General features: G+C 40.0%; 1 protein-coding gene across 1 annotated transcript in view; it reads right to left on the minus strand.

The window, feature by feature from the left end:
* Positions 1–25,477, minus strand: part of PDZRN4 (PDZ domain containing ring finger 4) — a 248,190-nt gene that overhangs the window by 217,482 nt on the left and 5,231 nt on the right. The window contains exon 3 of the mRNA XM_063323137.1: positions 23,514–23,618. Coding sequence (XP_063179207.1) covers positions 23,514–23,618 — 105 coding nt within the window. The remainder of the gene's footprint in view (positions 1–23,513; positions 23,619–25,477) is intronic.

Raw genomic sequence — 25,477 nt, forward strand, 5'->3', positions numbered from 1 at the left:
AGTCTACAACACTTCAAATCTTCCAATACTCAGGAGAAAAGATTAGATATTGCTGTTTCCAAATGGAAAGAACTGACATACATGCTTGCCTGTGAATGGGAGCTTTTACTTCACCATAAATCTCCTAAAGAGCAACAAAAAGCAACAAAAAGACCAATCCTATTTTTTTTTTTCTTTCTTCTTAACCTTCATCCTTCTACCTTTAAGATTGTATATCTTTATAAGATCATTTGTAAAGAAGTTTGGGGCCCTGATTTTGCAAAAAAAAAAAAAAAAAAAAACAAAAAAAAACCCCAAAAAAACCCACCAAAAAAACCCCCAACTTATGGAAATATTTAACACTGAGATTGTTCATGTCCTAATACTGTAATTATACTTCCTTAGTTTTAAAAGCTACGTATGTGTACATACCAGATTGGAGGTACACCAACATAGGCATATAGGGTGAAGTCTCAAAGCAGCTACAATCAGTGTCAAAACTCTTGTTCTCATTGACATGCTAGAATTCAACCAATAAATAATGACATGGTTTATGTTGCATGGTTTTCACAGCGATTTTACATGAGAGATCCATGAATGCAAATACGTACAGACACATTTTATAACATACTGTATGTACATAGCATACACATGTATATATGCATATTGAGTATTTTCCTACAGAACTGAAGACTGGAACAATAACGTTGTCAGATTAGCTGGTGAATTAGCAAATAATTACTCAGGCCTAAACAGTCTTTCTTCACACGTGGGAGCCGTGAAAATTGGGAAGCATATCTGTTAAGGCTATTTACGTTTAATGTTGTGATAGCTGTATTGCAGAGCATACAGGCAACACACCTGTACCCATTATAGCTAGGATAAGCGAGTCAATCTGGATGCAACTCTACCTCTTGCTTTGCAGCACTAGTAGTGAAATATACAGATGGACTCCAAGAAGCTTTGGTTTGCTTTCTAAACATGGAAAGAGAAACCAAAAAAAATCATTCAAGACATCTTCCATTTGTGGCTAAGCACTGACGTGGATCATGGGAATTGCTACAGCATTTGTCCAAGTCCAAAACCACTGTGTGCCTCTGCCCCAGGCAAGGCTGAGGGCAGCAGCAGACTCACAGCCGTGGAGATGAGCGCTCTAGGGCCTCCTCTGAAAAGCGACAGCAACTATTTAAGTGGGATAAATCGCATAGTCCCAACAACTGACAGCCCTTTCCAGGAGCAACAGACAACCCACCAGCCAGTGGGACACTTCTGTGTCGCACAACGTAAGTGTAAATGAGGAGTAATTGCAGGCAAACCATATAGGTTGCAGGTACTGCCCCAGGAAACCCTACAACGGGTTCAGACATGGCAGCTGATGGAGCAGGAGGGGAGGCAGCTGAGGTCAACGGGGAATTGGTCTTGCCTCACCAGCATTAGTTCTCCCACCGTGCTCTCCAAAAAGTTATTTTTGTTAAAGCACATTCATTAACCCGTTTCTTATCAGCAGGTAAATCTGATTCACTGAGTGACTGAACAGCACAGCTTTGCCTCCCAGATTTTTGGATGTCCACATACAGAGAAGTCAACTGTTTCATAATTTTCAAAGGATCCCTAGGACCTGAAACTAACCTTTGTCACTGCCAATCAGTACTGGCCTACATTAGCTTTTCAGATAATGTATGTAACGAAAATTCTCAGCTTGATTAAGCATTAAAACTATTATTAAGTGTTATTATCTGGATTTGCCATGCTCTTAGAATATTTTCAAAATTCTAATCAGCCATGAGCCAATATTAAATGGTTGGATTATAAATGTCTGCACCAGCCCAAGGAAACTTCCTGACAGAATCAACAAACAGTAATTAAACGTCATTAAACATCACCGGCAGCTAGCATTACTGAATAAACTAAATCAAAAAAGAGGAGGTAAGGAGGCATGTCTGCATTATGGGCAAGTCGTGATCTTGATGAATTAGTCATGCACCATGGTCTGTAGAGATCTTGCTGGCTGTACTCCTTAAGGACAAAATACATGGAGCAAAAGCCCTGATCTGATATGAAGATCAGCAATACTTAATCAGTAGCACAGTCATAGGACGGCATAAGTTATATATGCCGTTATATACTTCCTGAGCAGTTTCAGCATTTCCGTGAGTAGATTCAGCAGGTTAGCTGTACTCCACACCTGGGCAGGGGAGGCCAGGGGAAAGTGGTCATTTGGTTGTCACAGCTGCTGCACAGCACATGAAATTAGAGGACACTATTTATGAGGTTACTACAATTTAAACAGTATTTCATTGTGCATTAGCCGAGTTTCTCCTGTTTTTACATCCTTTTTATCAGTCTCACATCTGCTGTCAGACTAGTTTCGTCATGTTGTTCCTCACCCTTCCTTTTATTGGCATCGTTACTTATGTAAAACCATGGTTCTGTACACGTCGATTTTCCCTCTCCATACATGCGAGTCCCTCGGGAGCAACCACAGAGGGACTCTAATGGCAACGGTGCTGATGGCACTGGGTGCTGCCCCAGGGCACGGAGGCAGCCGTTCTTGGAAGCTTTTCACACCACCACAACCACTCCATGGGTTATTTCACACCTACAGGTAATTCCTACAGGTCAGTCACCTGCAATGCTCAGCACTGAGCTGAAACCACACAGACCGCAGCAGACTTCCCATTGCGCAGGCTAGTCTACCCGAAAGTCCAGTAAAAAAGACTAAGGTACAGGATAGATCTTGCATGTATATATAAATATTTGCATTTAAGTAATTATGCACATTATTTTTCTGAAGGAGAATGTAATTACATTTTTTCCACATTTGTCATTTTCAAAACAAAGTCTCCGAATGCACCAAAGCTTCTACAATAAAAAAAAAAAATACTTACAATGCATGTGTTTCATATTTTATTTCTAAAAAATAAAAATCAACAATAACATCTGTAGAAATACTACTTTGGAATTTTCTAATGGCAATAAAATTATTCATGGTACCAATACCTTCTACTGAAAGGGCAAACTCATTTATCAATAAAGCACTTAATCATTCAGAGGGAGGAAACAGAATGAATAAAATGTAATACTATGACCATTTAGCATTCTATCGCAAGGCCAACTAATGCTTCATGTAATAATCACTCTAGAGTTAAATTACTTTTTTATTAGAAGTAAGGAGAGGACAGTCTTTTTGATTTTTAAAAATCACTTTTACAAGTCTAGCATAGCAGAAAGTTTACATGTAAAATATACTTACTCACTGTACAAGGTCACAGTATGAAGGCACTAAACTGCAAAATTATTCAGAAGCACTCTTACCCTCCATAAAATGGTTCATCTCCATATTTAAATTTATTTCCTACCCTTGGACTTTAAGCTACGCACTACTAGTTCCAGACTGTGCTCTTCCACTCTCTGCTGTGAGACCCATTATAATCTCCATATTGCAGAGCTGTTTCTCAATTATTGGGACTACAAGGAAGATGACAAAACTACACATTAGCTTCATCTTTCACAAGCAGAATCAGTCCCACCCAACATGCTCTCAAGCCTACCCCAGCAAAAGCACTATTGCGAGCTCAAATGTAGATTGTAGAAGATTGGCCCCTCGCCACAAAAAAGACATTGAGGTGCTGGAGCGGGTCCAGAGAAGGGCAACAAAGCTGGTGAGGGGTCTGGAGGAGCAGCTGAGGGAGCTGGGGTTGTGTAGCCTGGAGGAGGCTGAGGGGAGACCTTATCACTCTCTACAACTACCTGACAGGAGGGTGTAGCGAGGTGGGGGTCAGTCTCTTCTCTCAAGTAACAAGTGATAGGACAAGAGGAAACAGCCTCAAATCGCACCAGGGAAGGTTTAGACTGGATATTAGGAAAAATGTTTACACTGAAAGGGTTATGAAGCATTGGATCAGGCTGCCGGGGGAAGTGGCTGTGCCACCATCCCTGGAGGCATTGAAAAGACAGGTAGACATAGTGCTTAGAGATATAGTTTAGTTTAGTGATGGTTTTTGTCAGTTAGGTCTATGGTTGGACTAGATGATCTGAAAGGTCCCTTCCAACCTAGGCAATTCTACGATTCTGTGATTCTAAGTCTCCAACCTGCCAAGAATTTTTCCTAGAAAAATCTCAATCATTATTACAAATATTTGCATAAACATAAGCCATAGCCTCTGAGCATACAATACACTGTTGCTTCAATTAGCAGTGCATAACACAGCACCAAGGAAAGTCGAGGCAGAGCATACACCTAACCAACAGTCCTTATCTTGTTGAAGTCCTCTATTTTTTAATGCATCTGTTCAGGTATAAAAAGGTTGTGCGACTGTTTTCAACAACTAGCATTCTGTGGATAGAATCACTAATAAAATAGCCAGCTTGTCAGTGGGGGTTAGCTGTGCCTCTTCTCTGCTTGGGAGTGTTAAGTCATTATCCATTGATCCTGCCCAGTAAGAAAATCAAGGGAAGTCTTGCTGTAAGGCAAGGCTCCTACTCGGGGAGCCAGTGCAAACTACTTGGCTGTGGTCTGAGTTGGCCTCTAACGCTGTGATAGTTTTTCCTGGCTGACTGACGAACCTAGACACAGTAGCAAACCTCCTCTCCTTATTCCTGAACAAGCTGGACATTTACTATTTCAAAGTCAGAATGAAAAAAAACGCATCACCTTTCAGCTCCAGCTGCTTGGGCACAGAACCCTGTCAGTTGGGTTTCCTTCAGAAGGGATCATCTCTGAATTAGTTCGCAGGACACAGGCTCTACCAGGCCCTCTCCAACCTGCCTCTATACTAACCGTGAGACTCAAACATTGTCAGGAACTAACCCAGATCAGATCCCTGCACCTGGCATTGCTGCAAAGCCCTTTTCACTTCTTGTGCTTCGACTTAGCTTATGAGACCAGGGAGAAAACAATGATGTAAAATATTAGTAAGTGTCACATTCTTAATGCAAAACCCCGATAGCAGCTAATACACAGTAAAACAAAGTCTTTCCCAAGCAATTAAGCTCACAGAAAATAAGCAGATGACAAGAATTAAACTCATTAATTAACTACATAAAAGCTGTAGGTAACAAGAGTGGGAAGCGCCCAACTCTTCTGCAATCTGTGCAGCACAGTCCCTGCCACCATCTCCTTCCCCGCTCTTCGCACAGGAGCACGACCACCTGCCTCTTCTTACTGACCTTACCGACAGCAGCTCATGGCTTCAGTCACCTGGCCCTTGACGTTTAACATTGTCTTGAACAGCATTATCAAACAGCAGCAAGACATACATTAAAAAAAAAAAGAAGAGAGAAGACTGACTGCTTTCAGATGACTGCAGCCATTAACTCAGAGCTGAAAGCTTCTGCACCAAGAACATGAGAAGAGATGCAAGAAGCATGAACAGGGTAGCAGAGGAATACATAATTTACAGGAGATAAGGGGAGATACAATGAAAGCGTCACTATTTCTTTAGTTCAACTAACTGCCATTAACGTGTAGTGTTCTGCGCATTTTGTGAAAAACAGAAGTGATTACAGATGCGCAAGAAGGAAACAAGGTTTTCAAAATATTTTCATCAGGATTTTGCAGGGAAATACTGAAACCATTTTCTCTATTCTCAAAATCAAGTGAGAAATATTGCCTAAAGTAAGATTTCAAATAAAAATATGAATTAAGAAGAAAAGGTGTTCTGTCCAGAGTTTCAGCCTATTCACTTAAGTTCTCGCTGACTTGAACGGTTCACTGGTTCTGCCGACCAGGGAACCAAGATGCTCAGTCTGACAAGACCTGCAGAGCCAAAGTGAGTATTACTAGTTACAGAACCACAGAATCGTAGGGTTGGAAGGGACCTCTGGAGATCATCTAGTGCAACCCCCTGCCAGAGCAGGTTCTCTTTTCACTACAACTGTAGGCAATGAACTGAGTTCACAGAAACTACTCCTCATGCAGTATACTGTGCTCAAGTCACTTTCCTGAAACTGAAGCCGTTGATTTCTCTCATGTATGAGTTCATTTGCACCTTATGATGATGAACTAAAACCACTAAGCAAGCACATTTTTGCCGGGTTAAAATACAGACAGACGAAGAAGAGACACATACATTCCTACAACATTTTTTATATTGCAGTACCCAAAAGATCTTCCAAAAAAAACTTACCTCCTTACAATACCTTCCCTGTCTGACAAACAGGGAAGCCTGAATCTTTTTTCCTCCTGCAAACGGTGAGCATGTGGAAAGGGACAAAATATGCAATGTGCTTCTCTGCAAAGACAGCCAAATGTGACCCTACAGAGGGGTAGTTCTATTTTATATATTATTATATAATATATAATCATATTAATATTTATTATATTACATATATATTTATATTATAAAAAAGAAAATAAAACACTTTCAGGCAAAAACAAAACATGTTCATTCAACAAAAAAAAGTACAACTTCAGAATATCAAACAATGTGCCTCTAATTCAGGTATTAACTGTCTAACTTATGGTTGTGAAAGATGGAAACTCACCAATGTACAGAAATGCATCAAAACGCGTTTGAAAGCGAGCCTCAAAAATATGTTTAACACAATAAATTAAAAAAAAAAAGTTGTTTTCAGAAGCTATTTCGATGCCCCAAGTTCTTCTGTCCCAGTTTTCCCAATCATCCCCCGATTATGAAGTTCCCTTCACCCTAAAATCCATCCCCTCCAAAATACCCCAGCTTCTCCCATTTCAAAACCCTATTTCTCCCATCACTTCCCCACTATTGCCCACTGCCCGTATTAAAGCCCCCATACCTACTGCAACAGTGCAGCACCTCAGGCTCATCTTGCTCCCACCTTGCCCCCCTCCGCCACCTTCCCCTTAGCTGCCGAGCCCAGGGAGTGTTTCACTGTCCAGAAGCTACCCCAGCTCTCCACTGGAGCAGGAGGCAGAGAGAGAGCCAAACGTGGCCTCTAATGAATAAATACAATTCTAAGGGCAGAAAAAGTTTGTATCTATACTAGTCTATACTATACGATAGTCTTGAGCTACATTTGGCACAGTAAAGATGCAACATCCTGAAACAACATGGTTTTTATCTGGTTTACAAGTGCTATACCAGTGTGTGGAGCGATCATTATTGGTCTGGCAGGGAAAACAATATATTTTTGACACTTAACTATTTTGAAAGATAATTAAATCTTGAAAAAAAAAATAAAAATCATTCATCTAAGCGGAATTTCTTGGATAAACACCACTAAAATCAGTAGGACACGCAAGTATTTCTTTTTTGCTTTGTTTTCAAAAACATTTCGAGCAAGACGACATGAAATTTTGATTTACCAGAATTCTACAAATCAGTTTAAAAAGCTCACAGCTTCTTGAAGTGCTGCTGGAGGAAGGAATGAGTAGGTGCATGCAAGTCTGTCTTCTCCTCCACACACACACACACACACACACCCCATTCCTTAACAGTATTGCTCTGAACTGCGTGACACAGAAGGAAGGAAAAAACAGTCATCATTCACTTTCTTCACCTTGATGAATGATCTTTCTTACTGCAAACATACTTTACAGTGCCTTGGTTGGAGACTGCAAGCTGTATTGTAGTATTCACACGAACAATTTGCGTTTGTAAAAATATTCCCTCTGAAGTGATTACAGTTTCAGACCATGAGAAAAGAGACTCTAGTTTGTTACTCACAGCAGCTTTTATAGCTTAATCACTTCCAAATCCTCACATGTAAAGCAGTAGTTTGAGAAACTATAGTAGCTGCCTTCTGAACACAGGAAGGCACAGCTCACAAATTATAAAAAGAAATTTTAAGTCTCATCCCAAAAGCACAGCTTTATGGTCATATAATAGCTGAAGTTGGAAAACTGTTGCAAGGGAAAGTTAAATGATATCCAGAATGCACGGTTCAAAAATCACATATGAAAAAAGCCCCAGACTGGAAAAATCTGTTTAATAGATAAAACTTCAGATGCTCCTTTTATACTATCCCTTTGCGCCTTACATCCTCGCCCATTAATATCTTCGCTGGATCGAATAAAATGTTACAAACCTTTCCACTAAAGAGTATTTTAAGAAATCCAGGATTTAAAAGGCTTTTGAAAACGACCATACTGAACATTAAATGTTTGTCACTTTCTTTTAGTCTGACTCATTTATTTAGATTGTTAATTCATGAGCCAAGGATTATACTTTACACTGGTGTTTGTGCATCTGCTGCAATAGCATTCCCTGCATTCTCTGTAGCCTTTCAATGCCACTTCACTACTGCTAGCAAGAATAACTTACTCACTACAGAACTACATAGCAGGGACACAGGACCATTCTATTTCCTTTTTAAAAGTCTGTATTTATATTTTCATATACAGACTACACATATATAAAGTATACTTGGAAAGGAGCGAGGTTTTTAGGTTGGGGTTGGGTTTGGTTTTGGTTTTTGGGTTGGTATTTTGTTTAGTTTTGTTGGGTTTTTTTTTCTCATTTTGTTTTTGGGGGTTTTGGTTTGTTTTTGGGGTTTTTTTTGGGTTTTTTGGGGTTTTTTTTTGTTTGTTTGTTTTTTGGTTTTTTTGGGTTTTTTTGAAAAAAGCACTTCTCTACATTCATCTGATGTAGGAAAAAGCACAACAGCTTTCCAAAAGCTAGCCAACTACTTACCTACAAAACTTTGAAAGAGTCCCCCTGTTAGCATTTAAACAACAGTCCGTCTCCCAAATCTCACCAAATTCAGAACGAGACACAAGTGTGCCACAAACCAAAAAACACTAAACAGACTGAAAAACAAATCTTAAAAAAAAAAAAACAAACAAAACAAAACAACCAAAAAAACCACCAAACCAACCCCACCACACAACCAAAACCCCAAAACCTTTCAAGGCATTTCCACAGCCAACATATCCTTCCAACTGTAGCTTTTAATGCCTCCCCACAGAGGCATCCTCAGAATCAACACATCTCACATGTGCATCGTAGGAGCTGATATGCTCATCCACTGCACAAATATGCTTGTTCAAATTAAGTGGAAACACCCAACCATGAAGCACCAGAATAAACTCATAGACATATCAATAAAAATGACCAAGAACAGGGAGAAAAAACAAACAAAACCATTTTGTAGAAAATAACCCCCACATCTCTTAATTTCTCAGTCCTGGTTTAAAAAAAAAAAAAACACAACAAAAAAAACCCCAAAACTTATATTAGAGATATATATAATAAATCCTTTTATGCTTTCTATGAAAGCACCTTTTGCCCAAAAGCCTGCCCAGCTTTTACAACTGTCTTTGTTTGATAAAAGACTGCCTGCCTTCTCTTGTGTACCTTAAATCTCCATACAAAACACTAAACCCAAAAGCAACAAAAGCACAGATTAAAATTTCTTACTTTGAGCAATGAGACAATTCATATTGTTCTCTTGCCAAAAGAACGTCACCAGTCTCTCAATCTTTGTACGGTCTGTTTCTCTGAACGAACTCCATCTCTCTGAAGATTGCCAAAAAATGAAGCATCGCTCCGCCGCTCGGATGGCTGGCGCTCTGTACCATTTCAAACACACATCTGCATCTTCCCTCGCTAAAACCCACCACCAAGGTTCCAAGAACAGCTACTCAGATTCCTCCCGAAACTGCCAAAAAAAAAAAAAAAATAAAAAAAAAAAATCAGAGTTCACTGACTTCTAAAAAGGCCCAGAGAACAGTCAAAGCTGAGATCTAGGAAGCGCCCTCCGCTGACACAGCTGTTCGCATCATTCCCTCCACTACAGCAGAGTCAGCTAAACCAGCGGTACACTGACCATCCTCTCGGGGGATACAGATTGCCTCCTAACACTTGGGTTTACTCTATTCCAATCACAAAGATAGAAAGATTAACGGGACTGGATGTGACATGAAACCACATGTCAAATGATTTCAAAGCTAGTCTCTAAATAGGCAGGGATTACTGGAGCATTTTTGAGTTGCATCTTTTCTCATGCTAATTCCTGCCAGGCTTTGAGTAACAACGTTCAGAATTTAGCAATCGAGATATCTGGAACATGCAATAAGGCTTGATCTTCTCGTTGCATGCCTATTTTGTTTACTTAATGAAAAATAAAACATGGAGAGAGTCATTAAGACTATGGAGTTGGAACAGGACATCTCACGTAAGAGTACCATAGCACAAGGTAGGTGGATTCCAAGCCCAGTTTCACACCTGATTTTCTCTTTTCGTACATAAGCTGGCATTTTACATATTATCAACATGGAAACTGATTCCTTCTACATTAAGCTCTGATTTAAATCAGTGAAATACACAATTCCCAGAGAATGGAATATCAGACCTATCTGAATCATAAGGTAAGAAGGTGAATGAAACAAGTTACATTCTTTCCTCTTAAACTTCATTCATTCTTGGATGACACAAGATTCAGTAAGCTTCGTTCTGGCTTTACAGTGCAGAACTCTGTACAAAGAGGCCTTTTATCCCAATAATCTAACCTCAAAAGCACTAAAAAGCAACAAAAAGAAGTTGGTTCATATGAAAATTCCTAAGAGTTTAAGACGCATCGCTACCACTATCTTCTTTGAGGGGGTCAGATGAATCTCATCCTAACTCAGATGTCACAAAGTTAAATATTTCAGGCTGAACTAATCACTTTTGCTAAATATAGGTGCCTAACTCATCTTCAAACTTACAGAATGAGAAAAGGTTAAGACATTTGGTATTAGGCAAGATGAATCTCATCTTAAATATCCTGTGTTCTTTACGTTCTCTGACAGTATTTTTAGACTGACACTTCTTTTGTCAGGGCTTTGTATGCTGTTGAACACAAGATCAGTACTCAAAAAAGTAAACATCAGGCAGATGGCTTGGCACAGGCTGGGTAGCATTACGTATTATTGTTCTCCCACTTAATAACATGGGTTCATCATGGTTTGGCCAGACACTTATTGATAAAATGTACAATATATGGACTTGAGGAAAACTCAGCTCACTTAAAATCAGAAACAACACCAATGACAGTGCATGTGGTTTATAAATTGGACTCCACTATTGTGTGGTAGTCTAGCACACATTTCTCTACCTACTCCATTAGCATCTAAAGTCTCGTATGTTTAAGTGGCCAAATCGAAGAAAAAAACTTGGCAACTGGGTATGGAGTTTAGACTTCTCCTCCCAGAACAAATATTTAATAACTCGAGGTAGCATAGCCAGGCGACAGGTACGTTAAGGTGACAGAGAAGTACAATGCCGGTACTTGTACACTATGCAGCAATTCTGGATAAGCAAGCAGGAGGGGACATTTTTTCTTTTACAAGTATATAAATGAAAACGGACAGGAAACTTCAGATGAAAAGGCATCTTGTACATAGTGGCTAAAATAACTCAAAATGCCCTCTGCCTGGGTCTCTGTCCCCATTGATTAAGAGACTAGGGCAACCAGATGAAGCAGAGGCCTTTAACATTTTTATTTGTCTATGTTTGGAAAACAATGGATTGAACTAACTTTTTTTCTTCTATAAAAAATTACAGTTAAAATATAAAGGACTTTCCAACTAACCTAATGGCTTACATTTCATCAGCGTTTATCTCATTGAAAATACTCTCTAACACTGTCAATTCAATTTTTTCCTCCTGTTTCTTCAAGTGCAGAAGTAATTGTAAATCTCTACTGCAAGAAAACCTGAAAGCTACCATTCTAACAACCTCATTGGGAAGGACTGCAACGCTGCTGCAAAGCCAGTCAGGAGGAAACAGTGGCCCAAGGGCCCTAAGTGGAACTGAGGTCACCTGAGCCGAGCCAAACCACTCTTCCCCAAAATTTTTTAAATTAAAAAGGAAACTGATAACTATGGCCAAGTAGATTTGAGAATTCAAAGCACAGTAGTTAAACTAACCATGCTACCAAGTAACATGCCAGCTTTCAAATTAATAACTTGAATGGCTAGTATAAACTGTTTCCTTTATGATACCTGCTTCGTTATATGATGATATATGTTTCCTGTATGATACCATATGATACCTTCATGGAGGTAGATCCTTGAACTTCAGAACTGAAAAACGACAGCAATCTAACACAAAAGAGAAAGACTAAAGCAAAGCAATACACATAGAAAGGAGTCACTGGTGTACACACGCAGTTCTTCATTTTATGCTGGAACTCCCCAAAGTACTTGTTAATGACATCAGCAGAATGGCTGTAATGGACTGTGGGACTGACTAACATAAGACACAAGTTGAAGCAATCGAATTAAAACCTTGTTCTGAAGTCGCTCTGCTAAATTAAGACACTAACAGCACTTTCTGAACAGTTCACTCTCTGAATTGTGTACTGAAATGTCAATGTGTTCTTTAATCTTTGTAATATTGTCCATGGTTTGTGTTAATTAAGAGATAAAACCTCTGGATTAAGTGACGAATACTGATTATTTAGGTTTTCATTACCTCATAGCAGGGAGGAGGGAAAAAGATACAGAAACCCCACACTTAGTACAAGGGTACAGTACTTAAGTGACTCAGAAAAGAAGGCTGAAAACAGTGGTCTACTTTTATTTAATTCTTTACAAAAAAGTTGTATGAATCATTTTTGTTTCTTAAAGGTTCTTTTTATATTGAAAAACTAGAAACATTCTTCCTAGTTCCTCACACTCTGCCTACTCTTTTTTTAAATAAAAATTAAAAAAAAAATGGAGAAATCATTAAAAATATTAGACACACATTTAAAAAAATAAATTTTAAAGTATTTTGAATATTTGAAAACAAGGAAGAATCCCTACCTTTTCAGAAAATATCATACTAATTCTCATAAGGAAAGGTTCCTGCTCACCACTCAAAAAAAAAAAAAAAAAGAAATAAAAGATACGCTAACAACTGCATGATGACTTTAACACCATTCTTTCAGTCACTGGAAAGTAAGCTTCTATTAAGAAACTTCTCAAAGCAGTCAGTTTTCCATTTCGCCACATGTCTAGAGCATGCTAAAAACTGGTTGTGCCGAGCACTTAAGAGATTTCATGGAGATACTAAGAAAGCGAGACACAAGGGACACAAAGTGCAAGTCAGAAAGTGCTGCTGCACAGCTGGCACTAGCACAAGGTGCCCAATTTGGATGGGGGCTCTGAGCGCTGCAGGGATTTGGCTTTCTGCTCCAGACTGCTGGATGTTGTACCACTCAAAAATGCCATTAATCCTTTCAAGAAGAAGGGCACAACAGCTTGAAAGCTCCTGGAACATTTATCTTTCAGGCCGCAGTAGCAGCTACCATTCGGGGGGGCTGGGGGTAGGCAAAGGTATGTGCTGAAAAGGCTTGCTGACAGCATGGAGACCATATGGCTCCCTCCTTGCCATGTGCCAAAGACTAGCCCAGCTCAATCAAACTGTAACAGAGAAGTGTACGGATCCAGATGTTTTAATTCATGCAAGACAGCAAAATCCCTTCCGTTTAAAATAGCATGCCTTCTTCCTGCGAGCTGCTGGAAGGACTTCAGATATTAACCCGCTTGATCAGCATGCTTAAAGAAACAAATGCAAGATTGAAAGACTGTACTCGGAAACAAATGGGCAAGCTCTGACCCACTGGGTTCCTTAAATATTGTTGCTACAAATGGTCAGGAAAAGACAGATGAAGGGAAAAAAAACACCTCATGTTCTATATCAACCTATTTCGGACCTTCTCCTCTATTAAATGACTACTTCTAGACACACAGATTCATAATTAGTCCAGTTATAAAGAAGCTAAGCTATTTGATAGGTGTGTGGAATATCGTCATGTTAAGATGTGTTTTTCATACTTAAAAACTAAGAAGAAAAAAAGCAGGATGTCAACAGTTGTGAATTAAGTTTTTCCATAGTCTCCCCCTTCCCCCTACTCTATTTGCCAGTCTTGCTACTTGAAAAGAAAAACAAATTCCTCAAAGAAAATATTATGTAAATCACATCCTGTAAATAACATATGTAAACTTACTATGTAAATAAACATAGCAGCCATGACTTATTTTGTCAACAATATTTCATAAAGAAAATGCCTTCCAAAATTATTTGAATGAAGAAACAATGTTGAGTCATTCTGCGCTCCTTTCCTGCAGCAGCAGTGATTCAATCTAGTTGGGTCTACACACAAAGTTGTAAAATTACATTAGATTTGCAATTCCAAACAAGACATACATTTACTAAAATGTCTGTGTATTAGGAACAAATGTATTTAGCTTACTATATTTAATTTTACTTAGCATAGTCTTTGATGGTGGTTTGAAGAGACCACATCTGCTCTTGCCAATTTGAAAATGAGTTTTTCCATTACTATATGATTTTAAATGCTGCAAGATTTTGCATTCTGGAGAGAAGTTGTTCCCAAACAACAACCTTTTTTACATTATCACTTCAATTTTCAAAGCATTTGGAAAGCACAGTGCTGTACACGCTTCTGACTACTCCTATTCACAAGTTCTAAGGAGGAACATTTTCCCGTTCAACACACTGCTGCATTTCACAGCTCCTTAAAAATTAGGTTATTAATTTCTTAAGTGAAGCTATGAATAATGACTTCATTTTGAGCATTTCTGCACTGGCAGACACTAATGGCTTTCTTCAGTCAGCCTCCAATTATAGAGAACAGTGATTAGCTACTCCTTACAAATATAATTAGACGATTAAAAAAAAAAAAAAAGGCAGAAGAGATCAAAGCTCTTGGAGCATATACCCTTGGATTGCAACAATCAATTCAGTGACTTAAGAGGATAAAGCACAGCATTCACACAACATATGTAAGCTGTCATCTCCTCTAACTGTGAAGTTGTCTCAACCACAATAAAGAACAACCTTCATGAAAGGCTGAAGAGGGCTCTTTTCACTTTCTGAAAATGCCAAGAGCTTCTGGGGTGCCAGCAGCATGTGCTGTGGGAGGCACAGCTTCCTCACAAGTCCTTCAGTTCTAAGCAACAAACTCAGCATGGTCTCAGACTTTATCAGAGCTTTTCATAGCTGGGCTTACCATCAATTATTCCCACTACTCATCTTCATATAAGCCTCAAAGGGTTAGCGCCCTCTGATCCATCCTGAAGTGTTCTCTGAAGCTTCTGACTTTTCTATTCACTACATAGTTATGAGGTTAATGAAAGTTACCAGAAAATGCCTTTTCTTCTCTCAAAACTTCCAGAGTTCACCAGGTTAGGGTACTTCAGCTCCATACCGACCATCAAGTCCACCATATCCATGACAGACTTGGCCCAAGACCAAGGCAATAATCCACAATCACACCTACAGCCCAGCCATCATGAAGATTCAGCTTGTCAATAGAAGAGAAAGCACTTTCTTCAGGGCTGACCCAAGATCATGCCCAGAGCAAAGACCAAAGAGCAAGGGTCTTCATCACAGCACCGCGCCACCTTCAGCAACATGTATAAAGATACATTTCTATGACCTTGTCTTCCCTAATATAAACAGACACCAATATGTAAATATGTGTGTATGTAATTATTTGAAAAATTCCTAAACAAAACACTCCCCTGCACATGCCCTTCTCTTCCTGGGAAGGGGATGAAAGCAGAAACATTTGACAGATGTTAGTCAAGTTGTTTAATGCATTCCTGAAAGTGCTTGTGAACACCTCTAAAACCTCATATAAACAAAAATTTCCTCCAAACCTACTACCTCAACTGCATATAAAACTGCACTGCTCCTGCTGCATGTTAAAGTTCCACTGTTTTGCAATGTTTACCTTAAAAAAAAAAAATCATGGGAAGAAAGAGAAAGATGACAGGCAGCAAAGACAAGCTCAAACAGGGCATCTAGGAAGATGCTGAGTCTCAACTTGCCAACTTTCTGACACGTTATCCCTCAGGGGTGAGATTAGATGCTTTATGAAGGAGATGGGTGTGTTTAGGCCTTCACACGGTGCCTAGGGATCTAGCGTGCATGGTAGCAACACCGTTTATGGGATCTTGCAGGTTCTTATGTTAGTCAGCTCTTCCACAGGTTAACCAGAATCCTTCCTACCTAACAGCACCACTGACTTGCCAATTTGGCTACTGCCCCACTCCGCAGACACAGTACAGTTACCACCGTTCTGCTTATGGCCAAGCACTGGAAAACACTCCAGTGGAAACATAAGGTTGGTACTTCGTACTCTCTAATTGTAAAGCTCAGTTTCCCCTGTTTTTCTTCTTCCTTGCGTACTCCTTCACTCTTCCCCTTCTATACTTTCAGTGATCCAGCTGCTGTAGAGATCCACCACAGTCCATCTCATTGGAGAGAGAGGGTTATGCACACTCACATGCATGCAAGACCCCAAAGCCTCTTCTACCATTCCTAATTTAAGCCACCTAGACAAAGGCCCAACACGGTAGGAGTAGCATAAAAATCCATTTTAAGAGGTGATTTTCACCACTTCCACTTAGCTTGCTCTCTTGACTCCAGCATGAGGCTAGGTTACATTTCAGAAATACTCCCACGCTGCTCCTTCTGCCACAGCTGCACTGTTCTAGCCAGCCTAGTATCTCCTCCACTTACTGGGAGCCCCTTGCAGAGAAGCATCCAAGCACATACAAGGGTGCAGCACACCAGGTAACTGCATCTCAAAAGCGCTATGACTCACAAGCTGAAGAGGCTTCATGAAAAGGATGATACTGCCTTATCTCTTGAACGTACTAATTCTGCAAATAAACTAGTTGGAGGGGTCATCTGGTGGTCATATTCCAACCACATGTCTAGCGTTTCCACTTTTTTTAGATAAAAGCACTGTGAGCACGCATATTTCCACAAAACCAACGTAGCATTACACTTGCACACATGCCTGGTTTGTCTGAGAGAACAAGCCCCAATGAACACAGCTGGGAAACCCTCCTACAGACTTGCGCCTCTCTAGAACTGGGTCCACAGCAAGTTCTCAGTAGATAGAAACTCGTAACATTATACCTCAGATAAAAATAAATCAATAAATAAATCACCTCTTAAAACCCAAGGCATTTTAGAATTTTTCATGCTGCTGCTTTACATAAGTATCACGATATTTTGCCTTTTTATGAACGTAAGACTCCGTTCAATCAGCTAGCGGATCAAATACTGAATTTCCAATCACAAAACCTTAAGTCATGTTTCACTATTACCCTATTAGCACCACGTTCTCCACTTCTTAAATATTGCTTTGTTTTATTTCTCCCTTTTCTCTAGGACAGAAAGTATTTTGTGAAGTCTTATTAAGCTTTTCAAGAAAACGTTGTATATGGAAGTGCAATTATGTCAGTAGTCCATTCTCTAACATATTTCACCACAAAAAATACAGGTATTTTAGGTCGCATATACACAAAAGTCTCATGTTCTTTTTCTAAAACACAGTAAATTCCTGAAATTTTAAGTGCTTTTTAGCAGCAACATAACCTGTTTCCCTAAACACCACATTTGCATTTTAGTTCAGTGGATAGAGAGGAACGCAGGCACCTCTAAAGGCCTATAGCAAGTCCAGTCAAATTTACGCTACTGGTATTTGGGAACTCAGGCAACAAAGTACAAAATTCAGGCACCGCAGGATGCCCACAGCAAGATGTCAACTTCTAGCACAGACAGTACATTGAACACTAATTTCCTCCACCTACGTAAGATCCGGCCTGCGCAGCCTTCTGAGAGCGGGCATCAGCAGCAGTAACCACCTTTTAGATAAAACAGCAGCTAGAACAAAGACCAGGAGGAGGAAAACCGCAGCTACGGGTATTTATTCAGTCAGGGAACCCCATTTTTCACACCCAGGGAAGAGCCCTAGCTAGAGGGTATCCTAGTTGACAGCGTTTGCTATCTCCCCATAGTCAAGACACTATGAAGCCAGAAATGCAAGCAGCATTCAAGAAAGCATCACATACAACACAAGACTATACAAGAAAGAGAGAAACTTGTATTGGTACAAGCACTTACCTAGAAAAGCGCAGGACCAGTATTTCAGATACAGCTCCCTGGAACCAGCATCTGTTTCACAGCAGATGGTCACTGGATAATCCTGACTTTCAAACACCTGCTGGCACCTAGCTCCATTTGAAGATGATGGGTGGATGAAGATGATGGTCTCACACAGGATAGCCTCTGCCCTAGTAACGAGGGCAATTACCTGGGTAGATAAGCTCAATTCTCTGCAGGCAGGGCAGAGACCACAGCCCAGGTCCCTCGCTTCTTGAAGAAGCACACTAAAACCTTCTGTTAAGTGAAAAAGCCAGTGGGGGAAGCAGCTCCTATTCCAATGAAGTTATGTACTGACCTGGTCACACTTGACATTTTAAAAGTTTCTTCCGACAGCTGAAAGAATTCAGGCACCCAAAACCCTGTATCTCAACAGGTGAGGGAGAGGTGAAAAGAGGCCACAGGCATTTCTAAGCTTATGGTATAACTAATTTACTATGCCAGGGATCTCTCAGGTTAATTACGAGTTATCTAATGAACGCAGGTGCCAGACCTGGTTACCTGCAACATAACATTATGAATTTGTTGAGTATTTAAGAGAACTTAACGTACCTGCGGCTACTTCAGGTACACTGAAATCCACACCACTCAAATTAGCTGTATAAAAGTTTCCTCATCTACCACCCAGATCTTACTGGCCACATCATGTGCAGCTTTGGTTCAAAGCCATACCAAATCCACTAGCTCTGATCCCAGCAAGACAGTTTTTAAGCTCGCTACTTCTACAGACATAATCTGACAGTGGAGATTCTTAGCCAAATAAACATAACTAGTATCAAAGATTTTGCTTGAGCAACATAGTGAGCGTAATGACAGAAACACGCAGAAGATAAAACATCACAAGGCTGACACATAGCACAGTCAGCAGTCTGGCAAGAGTTAAAAAAGTTTCTGTGTAGGCGCTTTGCAGATGTAAGTTACTTCTGCCAGGATAAGCCTCAAGACTTCATCTTTATTGAAACTGGCTTTGCTGACATGCGCTTGAAAGCCATTGTGTGTGCACTCTCCAAAAAAGTGAAATGAACAAAGAGAAACATGGAATAAGGGATGAAGCCTTATTTATTACATACTTAGGGAGCTCAGGCTGCATAAACAAAATACAGTCATGGTACGTATGCATCCATCTCATTTTTCAAAGAGACTTAAAAATACGAGACGAAAAATGTTTTTCTTTCCCCTCTTCTCCATCATGCCTGCTTCTCAGCCATCAAACTGATGAGAATCAACTGACTAAAATGCAAAAGGGCCGATATTCGCATTTCACTTGAGAGGCAAAGAACAGAAGCCTTTGCCTTGCAGTGGGAGGAACAGAAAAACACTTGAGCCTTCCAGACGATGATGTGATTACAGTTCCTCGTATGAATATTTTGGTCTTCAGCCTAAGCCCCTTTTACTTGCACACAAGGTTTTTCACTGCTGTTTTGTTCTTTGCCAAACCTACTACAGAAGGTTCAGCCGTGACTATAGGGCTTTGTCGCCTGGGCAATGTGAATTCACAGTAGCTCTTTTTCCTCAAATTGATGAAATACCACTCTTTTAAATAAAAAAAAATAAAAATAACGAATTCCATCTGGATTGCACATTTTGTCCCGGTCATGTATTTTATGTACAGCACTGAAGTGAAAAGATAAAATCAGCATATCCCACTTGAGTAATACAATGGTATTTTGCAAGACACTGTGACTTACAGAATGAAAGGGGGCTCAGGAAAATCAGTCACTGGTTTTTTCCAAAGTTGGGCTCAAACCCAGAGGGGACGACATGCCAATTTCCGTAAAATTTAATATTATACAAAGAAAAAAAAAACAACAGAAAACGAGTATAAAGAACTAGTTTTGAATGGCTTGTTAACTAGGCATTAACTAGTGCACTTGGGGCACTGGCCAACGTGGTACCATTCTTATGTGAAGTCGAATTGGCTGCAAACCGAGAGAGTAAAATTTTCCTCCATACGGAAAGAGCTAATTCTAGTGTTACTGCTCAGTACTATAAATATGTACAAAAAGAAGCAGTAGGTAAAACACCTCCGTGTATCAGCAACATTGCCAAGGTTGATAGCTGTTTTATGCTGCCTTGAGGAGGATAGTAGCATTAGCAAAGACGAGCAGTGAACTTACTCGGTAGGAAAGATTTGCATGAAGTGAGGGGGAGATGAAATGATGCGTAGCTGCGTAACCGTGATCCATTCTAAACATACTTTGTATTTTCTCCCAGCAGCAACCAGAATTCTTTGAACAAGCACAGACTAATAGTCCTTTGCATGGCTTGCTGTTTCTCTCCTCCTCTCGGGATTCACAGGCAGGGTGGAAAGGAAGAAGACAAGAGATCCAAAAGTTAGAGGTCTGGTGGCTTTAGATCACTGCTCATATCCAAGGCTTTCATGTTGGGAGCCACAGATATCAATGCTGCATCCAGTTTTATGAGATACTTTTTATAGCATGCGATCAATGTTTCATCCTGGAACACATACTGCACTGTGTTAATTTAGGGAGCTAGATTTTTGGATAAAAACTTTTGAAAGCAGCAGAAGACCGTGACATCTGGAGGAACCTGCTACATAGATGTAATTAATGAGGAAGAGTTTCTCCTTGATGAAGAAATAATTATCATTTTTGGCTTGTAGTCAGATTCCTCAAAGTACACATCACCAAAGTGATGCTTGTGCACATCACCGTCCCAGGCCAGCTTTACACTGCATAAACAAGTCTTCTCTCACAGAGGAGTGAACCTTGAATAAAGAGGGTAAAGCTGTGCCTGAAATCAGAACAGTGAAAAGGATCGGTGAGGGTCCCATGGCCGTACCCTGTGAAGAGCTGCAGCCCCCTGACACAGGGTGCCTGGGACTGTCGCCCTTCACCTCTCCCTGTAACCCTCACCCACCACCACCCTGCCAGCCCACAGCTTCTGTTCCAGTTTTCAGGGCCTCAAGCACAGAATATGCTCACCTGAGAGTAAAGCCCACATAAACACCAACATTTTTCAGATGAAAGAGGCTCTACTGCCCATATTCTGGGCACAATGATCTCAAAAACCTCCAAGAACTCAAGTCATTTGTGTGGCATTTTACATAAATACCTTAATACAGAAATCTGATTTCTCCCCTTGGCACCCTTTCAAATACCATAACAATTATTTGGCAAAGTTGCTGCCATAGATAATGACGTATATAAAATAAAAGGCAGCAGTACTTATGTCTGCCAGCCTTGGCTCACAGTTCCAGCTGCCAATGCCACAGGACTGTGAAATCCATTTGCTACACGAGGTTACCCACGAGATGGTCATCTGAAATGTGCACAACTCACTGTCGTCAACCACGTGCAGCTAACATTTGTTAAACATCTGATAAAGCACTGAAACAAATTACCTTCTTTATTTAGCAACATGCCTTGAGAACAGATTTTCTCCTGATTTAATGGGATAGTTCTGTCCATTATCCCATTAGCTACGCATTGCTAGAAACACCCCGGGCATCCCATTGCCAAACAACTGACTGAAGCCATTAAAGGCTCTTCAAACAACATCAGTTCCTTCTGCTCTTGATTATTGAAAAATGGTCTCATAAAATATCACCCGTTAGATCAGATCACCAAATGAGTGAAAAGCAAGCAATACTAAGAAGTCCCACTTCCTATCAGCTTCTCACCAAAGCTCGTATTCTGTGTATCTGCCAACATTTTCGAAACAGCTACACCATCCGACTTATTTCCTCACAGCAAAAGCTTTCACATTGATCCTTCACAACAAGCCACAGCAGTGCTGGCAGGGTGTCCTCGTGCAAGAAGACATCGATAGCGATGTATGGGCAAGGAAAAATTCAAATTTTTGACTCCAGACGCTTCCTAGATGTAGCAGGGAGGAATACTTACTTATTTGCATTTCATTTAGAAAATGTTAATGTTACCATTTCTCCTCTTCATTTTATTCTAACAAATTTTGAAATATGGAAACATTTAGTAGAATATTTGGCCTAGCCCTGAACATTTCTAAACGCTTGCCTGAATACAAAAAAATATATATACAAAGCTGTTGTATATTAATATGGTGAAAATGATGCTCCATTCAGAGCTGTATGAATACTTATGACAGACTGGATCTATAGTTTCACACAGAACTGAAATCTGTATGTTCTCAGCAGCAATTTAAGTATCCATATGATTTTATGCAGCCAGAATCCTTCAACAAATAAAAATCAAGCATCAATTACGGTGTAATTTTGAGAAATGACCTCGCTTTTAATAAATCCTCGTTTGTGACTTTATTCTTCCTTCCTCCCAAACCCCTCCATTTTGTCCTAAAAATCAAGGCGCTATAAAAGAACAGCAAAGCAAAGCAGGAAGTGTTGAGTAAAAGCATAAAACTATATAGCTGGTCAGTCTGCAGAAAATAAAATGTGGTAAGTGAAATGGTAACGTCAGAAGAAAATAGATGTTTTTAGCATAGGGCTTCTGTTAAAAAAAAAAAAAGCTTTCTGTATATCTCAGGGAGACTTACATTGCAAGTTCAGTTCTGCTCAGCCAACTTGGTTTCTACTAGAGATGCAGGTATCCGCCAGCTAAGAGCAGGAGTTTTCTTTTTCCAAGAAAATACAATAATTTGGTTCTGTGCATTGCTCTAGGCTCCCAACGTTAAGAGCAACGCCAGCATTCAAACACTCTTGGCTTACGTTTCTAGCCCTTAACAGCAAAATAACGCAAGAAGCCAGCAGCAGCACTCCGCATTTGTCTCCCAATCCACTTGTTTCATGCGTCTTTGTTCGAAGCCCCGTCCAACTGGCAAGTTCACACAATGCTTCTAAGCCTCCCCTAAACCCAGGGCTGGAGTGATGCATCCTAAACAAACCCAGCAGCTACTGGTACGTGCCGTCGTTCAGAGAGTTGTCTCAGAGCTGTGATGTGAAATGCTGTTTTGACAGCGCCCTAAGGACTCTGTCCTGGTGACTGTTTGAAACTGTTCCTTTGAGACCTCTTAGAGGACTAATTACAGTTATACATGTAGGCTAGGCAGCACCCTATTCTTCAGATTGAATTATTGATTATTTTTTTTAAACTACAGTTACTTTATAGGAAAAAACCTGCATAAAACGCAGGAATAAACTTCAAAATTTCCATTCTAGCAAATTACACAACTGGGACAGTGATATATTGGTCCTGGTGAGAACAGGTTATTTACTTCTGATCATGTAGCAGAAAGTACCTTCTCTAATTGCTTAAGAAGTTTCACAGAACTGCTTACCAGCACAGCTTCTCTGCAGTGTCCCAGAGTCGCAACAGTAATACCTCCTTCACAGGACAAAGCCACTCTCGCTAAACCTGTGAATTTCCATAGAGTCACTTGCCACCTTCCTCAAGCTAACGAAAAGAAACACAAAATGCCCCTCTTGCTTGTTATTTGAGTGTCTACACCTTTGCCTTGCTTACATCAGCTTAATCCCGAGACCAATACGTTTATTAGTTGTTGGAAAAATCCATCATGCGTCTTCACATCTCAGAAATGTTCGAGCAGTTCAGTGTACAAGAATCATGTTTAGGCACAGCAAAAGAGGAAAATTACAATATGTACTTTGTGTAAAACCCATCAAATCCTCGATTAATCTGATAATATAACAGACTAATCCACTGGTGGGTTTTGGTGGTGGTTTGTTGGTTTTTTTTTTTTTCTTACCTCAATAATCTTGTCATGAATTTGCAGGCCTTCTGCTTTGTCTGCAGGTCCATTTTCCAAAATCTTTGACACATAAATTCCCTCAGCAGATTCCTCCTGATTGTTCTGTACCAGGCGATAGGGAAGTTGCAAAAAGGGCCTCATTAGTACAAGAAATGAGATGGTCCTAAAATCAGCAGCAATGAAAAATGCAAATCCACCTGAAATACGCAGCTCGCTTTTCTAGCTAAGAAGTAAGCTTCTTGGGATTTTTATTAAAGCTTGCTTAACGCAAACTAGTCATTAATCAAAAGGGCAGAATTAATGAACTATTCCAGCATTTTTTAAAAGACTAACCATTTACTTCTGGTTATTTTAGTCTAAATGAGAGACGGGATGCAATGGTAATCGGATCCCAGCTAAAGTATTTAAAGCAGACCTCAAACTTCACAGCAGACAGTGGCTAGTACCTAAACGCTCAGAGGAAAACACTCATAAAAATGGATGCACAACTCTCTCTCTCAAAGAGGGAAAGGGCTCCTGCAGTACTGCTGCTTGTAAACTTTTATTTCTGCATTTGAAAATAAAGCTCCAAGGAACAAAGTGGCATTAGTTAGCTGGCATGTAACAGGGATAGGATTTGGTTGGAACTGGTTAACCTCATAAATCCTATTCACATGGGAGATTGAGAACTTGCTCAACTGTGAAATCCATCCAGATCCGCTGTGGACAAAAAGAAAACCCACTTCCAGTTGATCTCTACACATTGCTAAGTACAGCACGCATGAAGGTCAAATTTAAAGCAGATAAGTTATCTGCCACAGCTGGAACGACATACCTGATGTTATTGCACGTGCTAAAATTACTTCATTTCATCACATGATAGTTTAAAATAGTTTTAAATCATTATTAATAAAGAAATGATGCCAAGAAGACACTGCCTACTTAAAGTGTTTTTAAGTATTCCTACAAATAATAATCTACATAGCAATAAATGAAGGAATCTTTTTCCAGATGATTTATGCTTTGGGTCGTTTTTATGATGCTTATTTTCCTTCTGTTACTGGTTAATCCCTAACCAACAGCATGATTCATATCTGTATAAGTTTCTCTGTTTAGATCCTATACACTCATGGGGAAAATGTTTTATAATTTTTCTATTAAAAAAATGATAAGAGCATAACGAAAAATGGAGCCACTATAAAACATGCTTTACAGTATGTGGCAACTGTCCTGTGGAGACTCAACCCAGGTAGATTTCAGGTTAACAAATATTTGTTCAACACAGTGTTCATCAGAGTATGATTTCATCAACTCTTTTTTTTTTCCCCCCCTTGTCACAGAGATTCAAAGGTGTCAGGTAAGAAGCAAAGGGCAAACTTATTAACAGTTCCAGCAATATTTTGAAACGATGAACAAACAGACCTCTGCTGAGTTCCCATCTAAGCAGTGAGAAATAAAACTCTGATAAAAGCAGCATAATAGCCGTTAATGAAAATGCAGGAGGAACAGTTTGGTTTTTTCCTTAAGAAAATGAAAAGCTAGATTACACTACCTTCACCCACATATAATGATATTTTTTTTCCACTGGAAATTTTACTGGCTTTTTCAAGAGTAATGTATGAGCTGGTAAGAAAAAGGATATTTCATCCTTGTGGTCCCCATTGGTGGCACGTGCTGATATCCACCATCCTGACACCGGAAAGTGGGTGACTGCAGGAGCCCCGAGCCCGCACCTCCCTCCAGCCTGGCTTTGCTGTGGTGTCCTTGGGGAGGGACAACCTCCACAGCCTGCTCTGTGGGACAGTCCTCCCAGCCAGCCAGAGCTGGGGCCCAGCACAAAAGTGAGGATCAAAGCAGCCTTGCTCCATTGAAATAATGAATCACCTCCCAGAAACACACACTTATGTGAAATGAGTCCTTTCCTGACAAAATAAAAGACAAGCTTGTGGTGAGTCGTTCCTTTCCTCTCCTCCTCCCTTCAG

The sequence above is a fragment of the Chroicocephalus ridibundus genome, chromosome 1 (assembly GCF_963924245.1).
Source record: "Chroicocephalus ridibundus chromosome 1, bChrRid1.1, whole genome shotgun sequence".
In the NCBI taxonomy this organism is placed as follows: domain Eukaryota; kingdom Metazoa; phylum Chordata; class Aves; order Charadriiformes; family Laridae; genus Chroicocephalus; species Chroicocephalus ridibundus.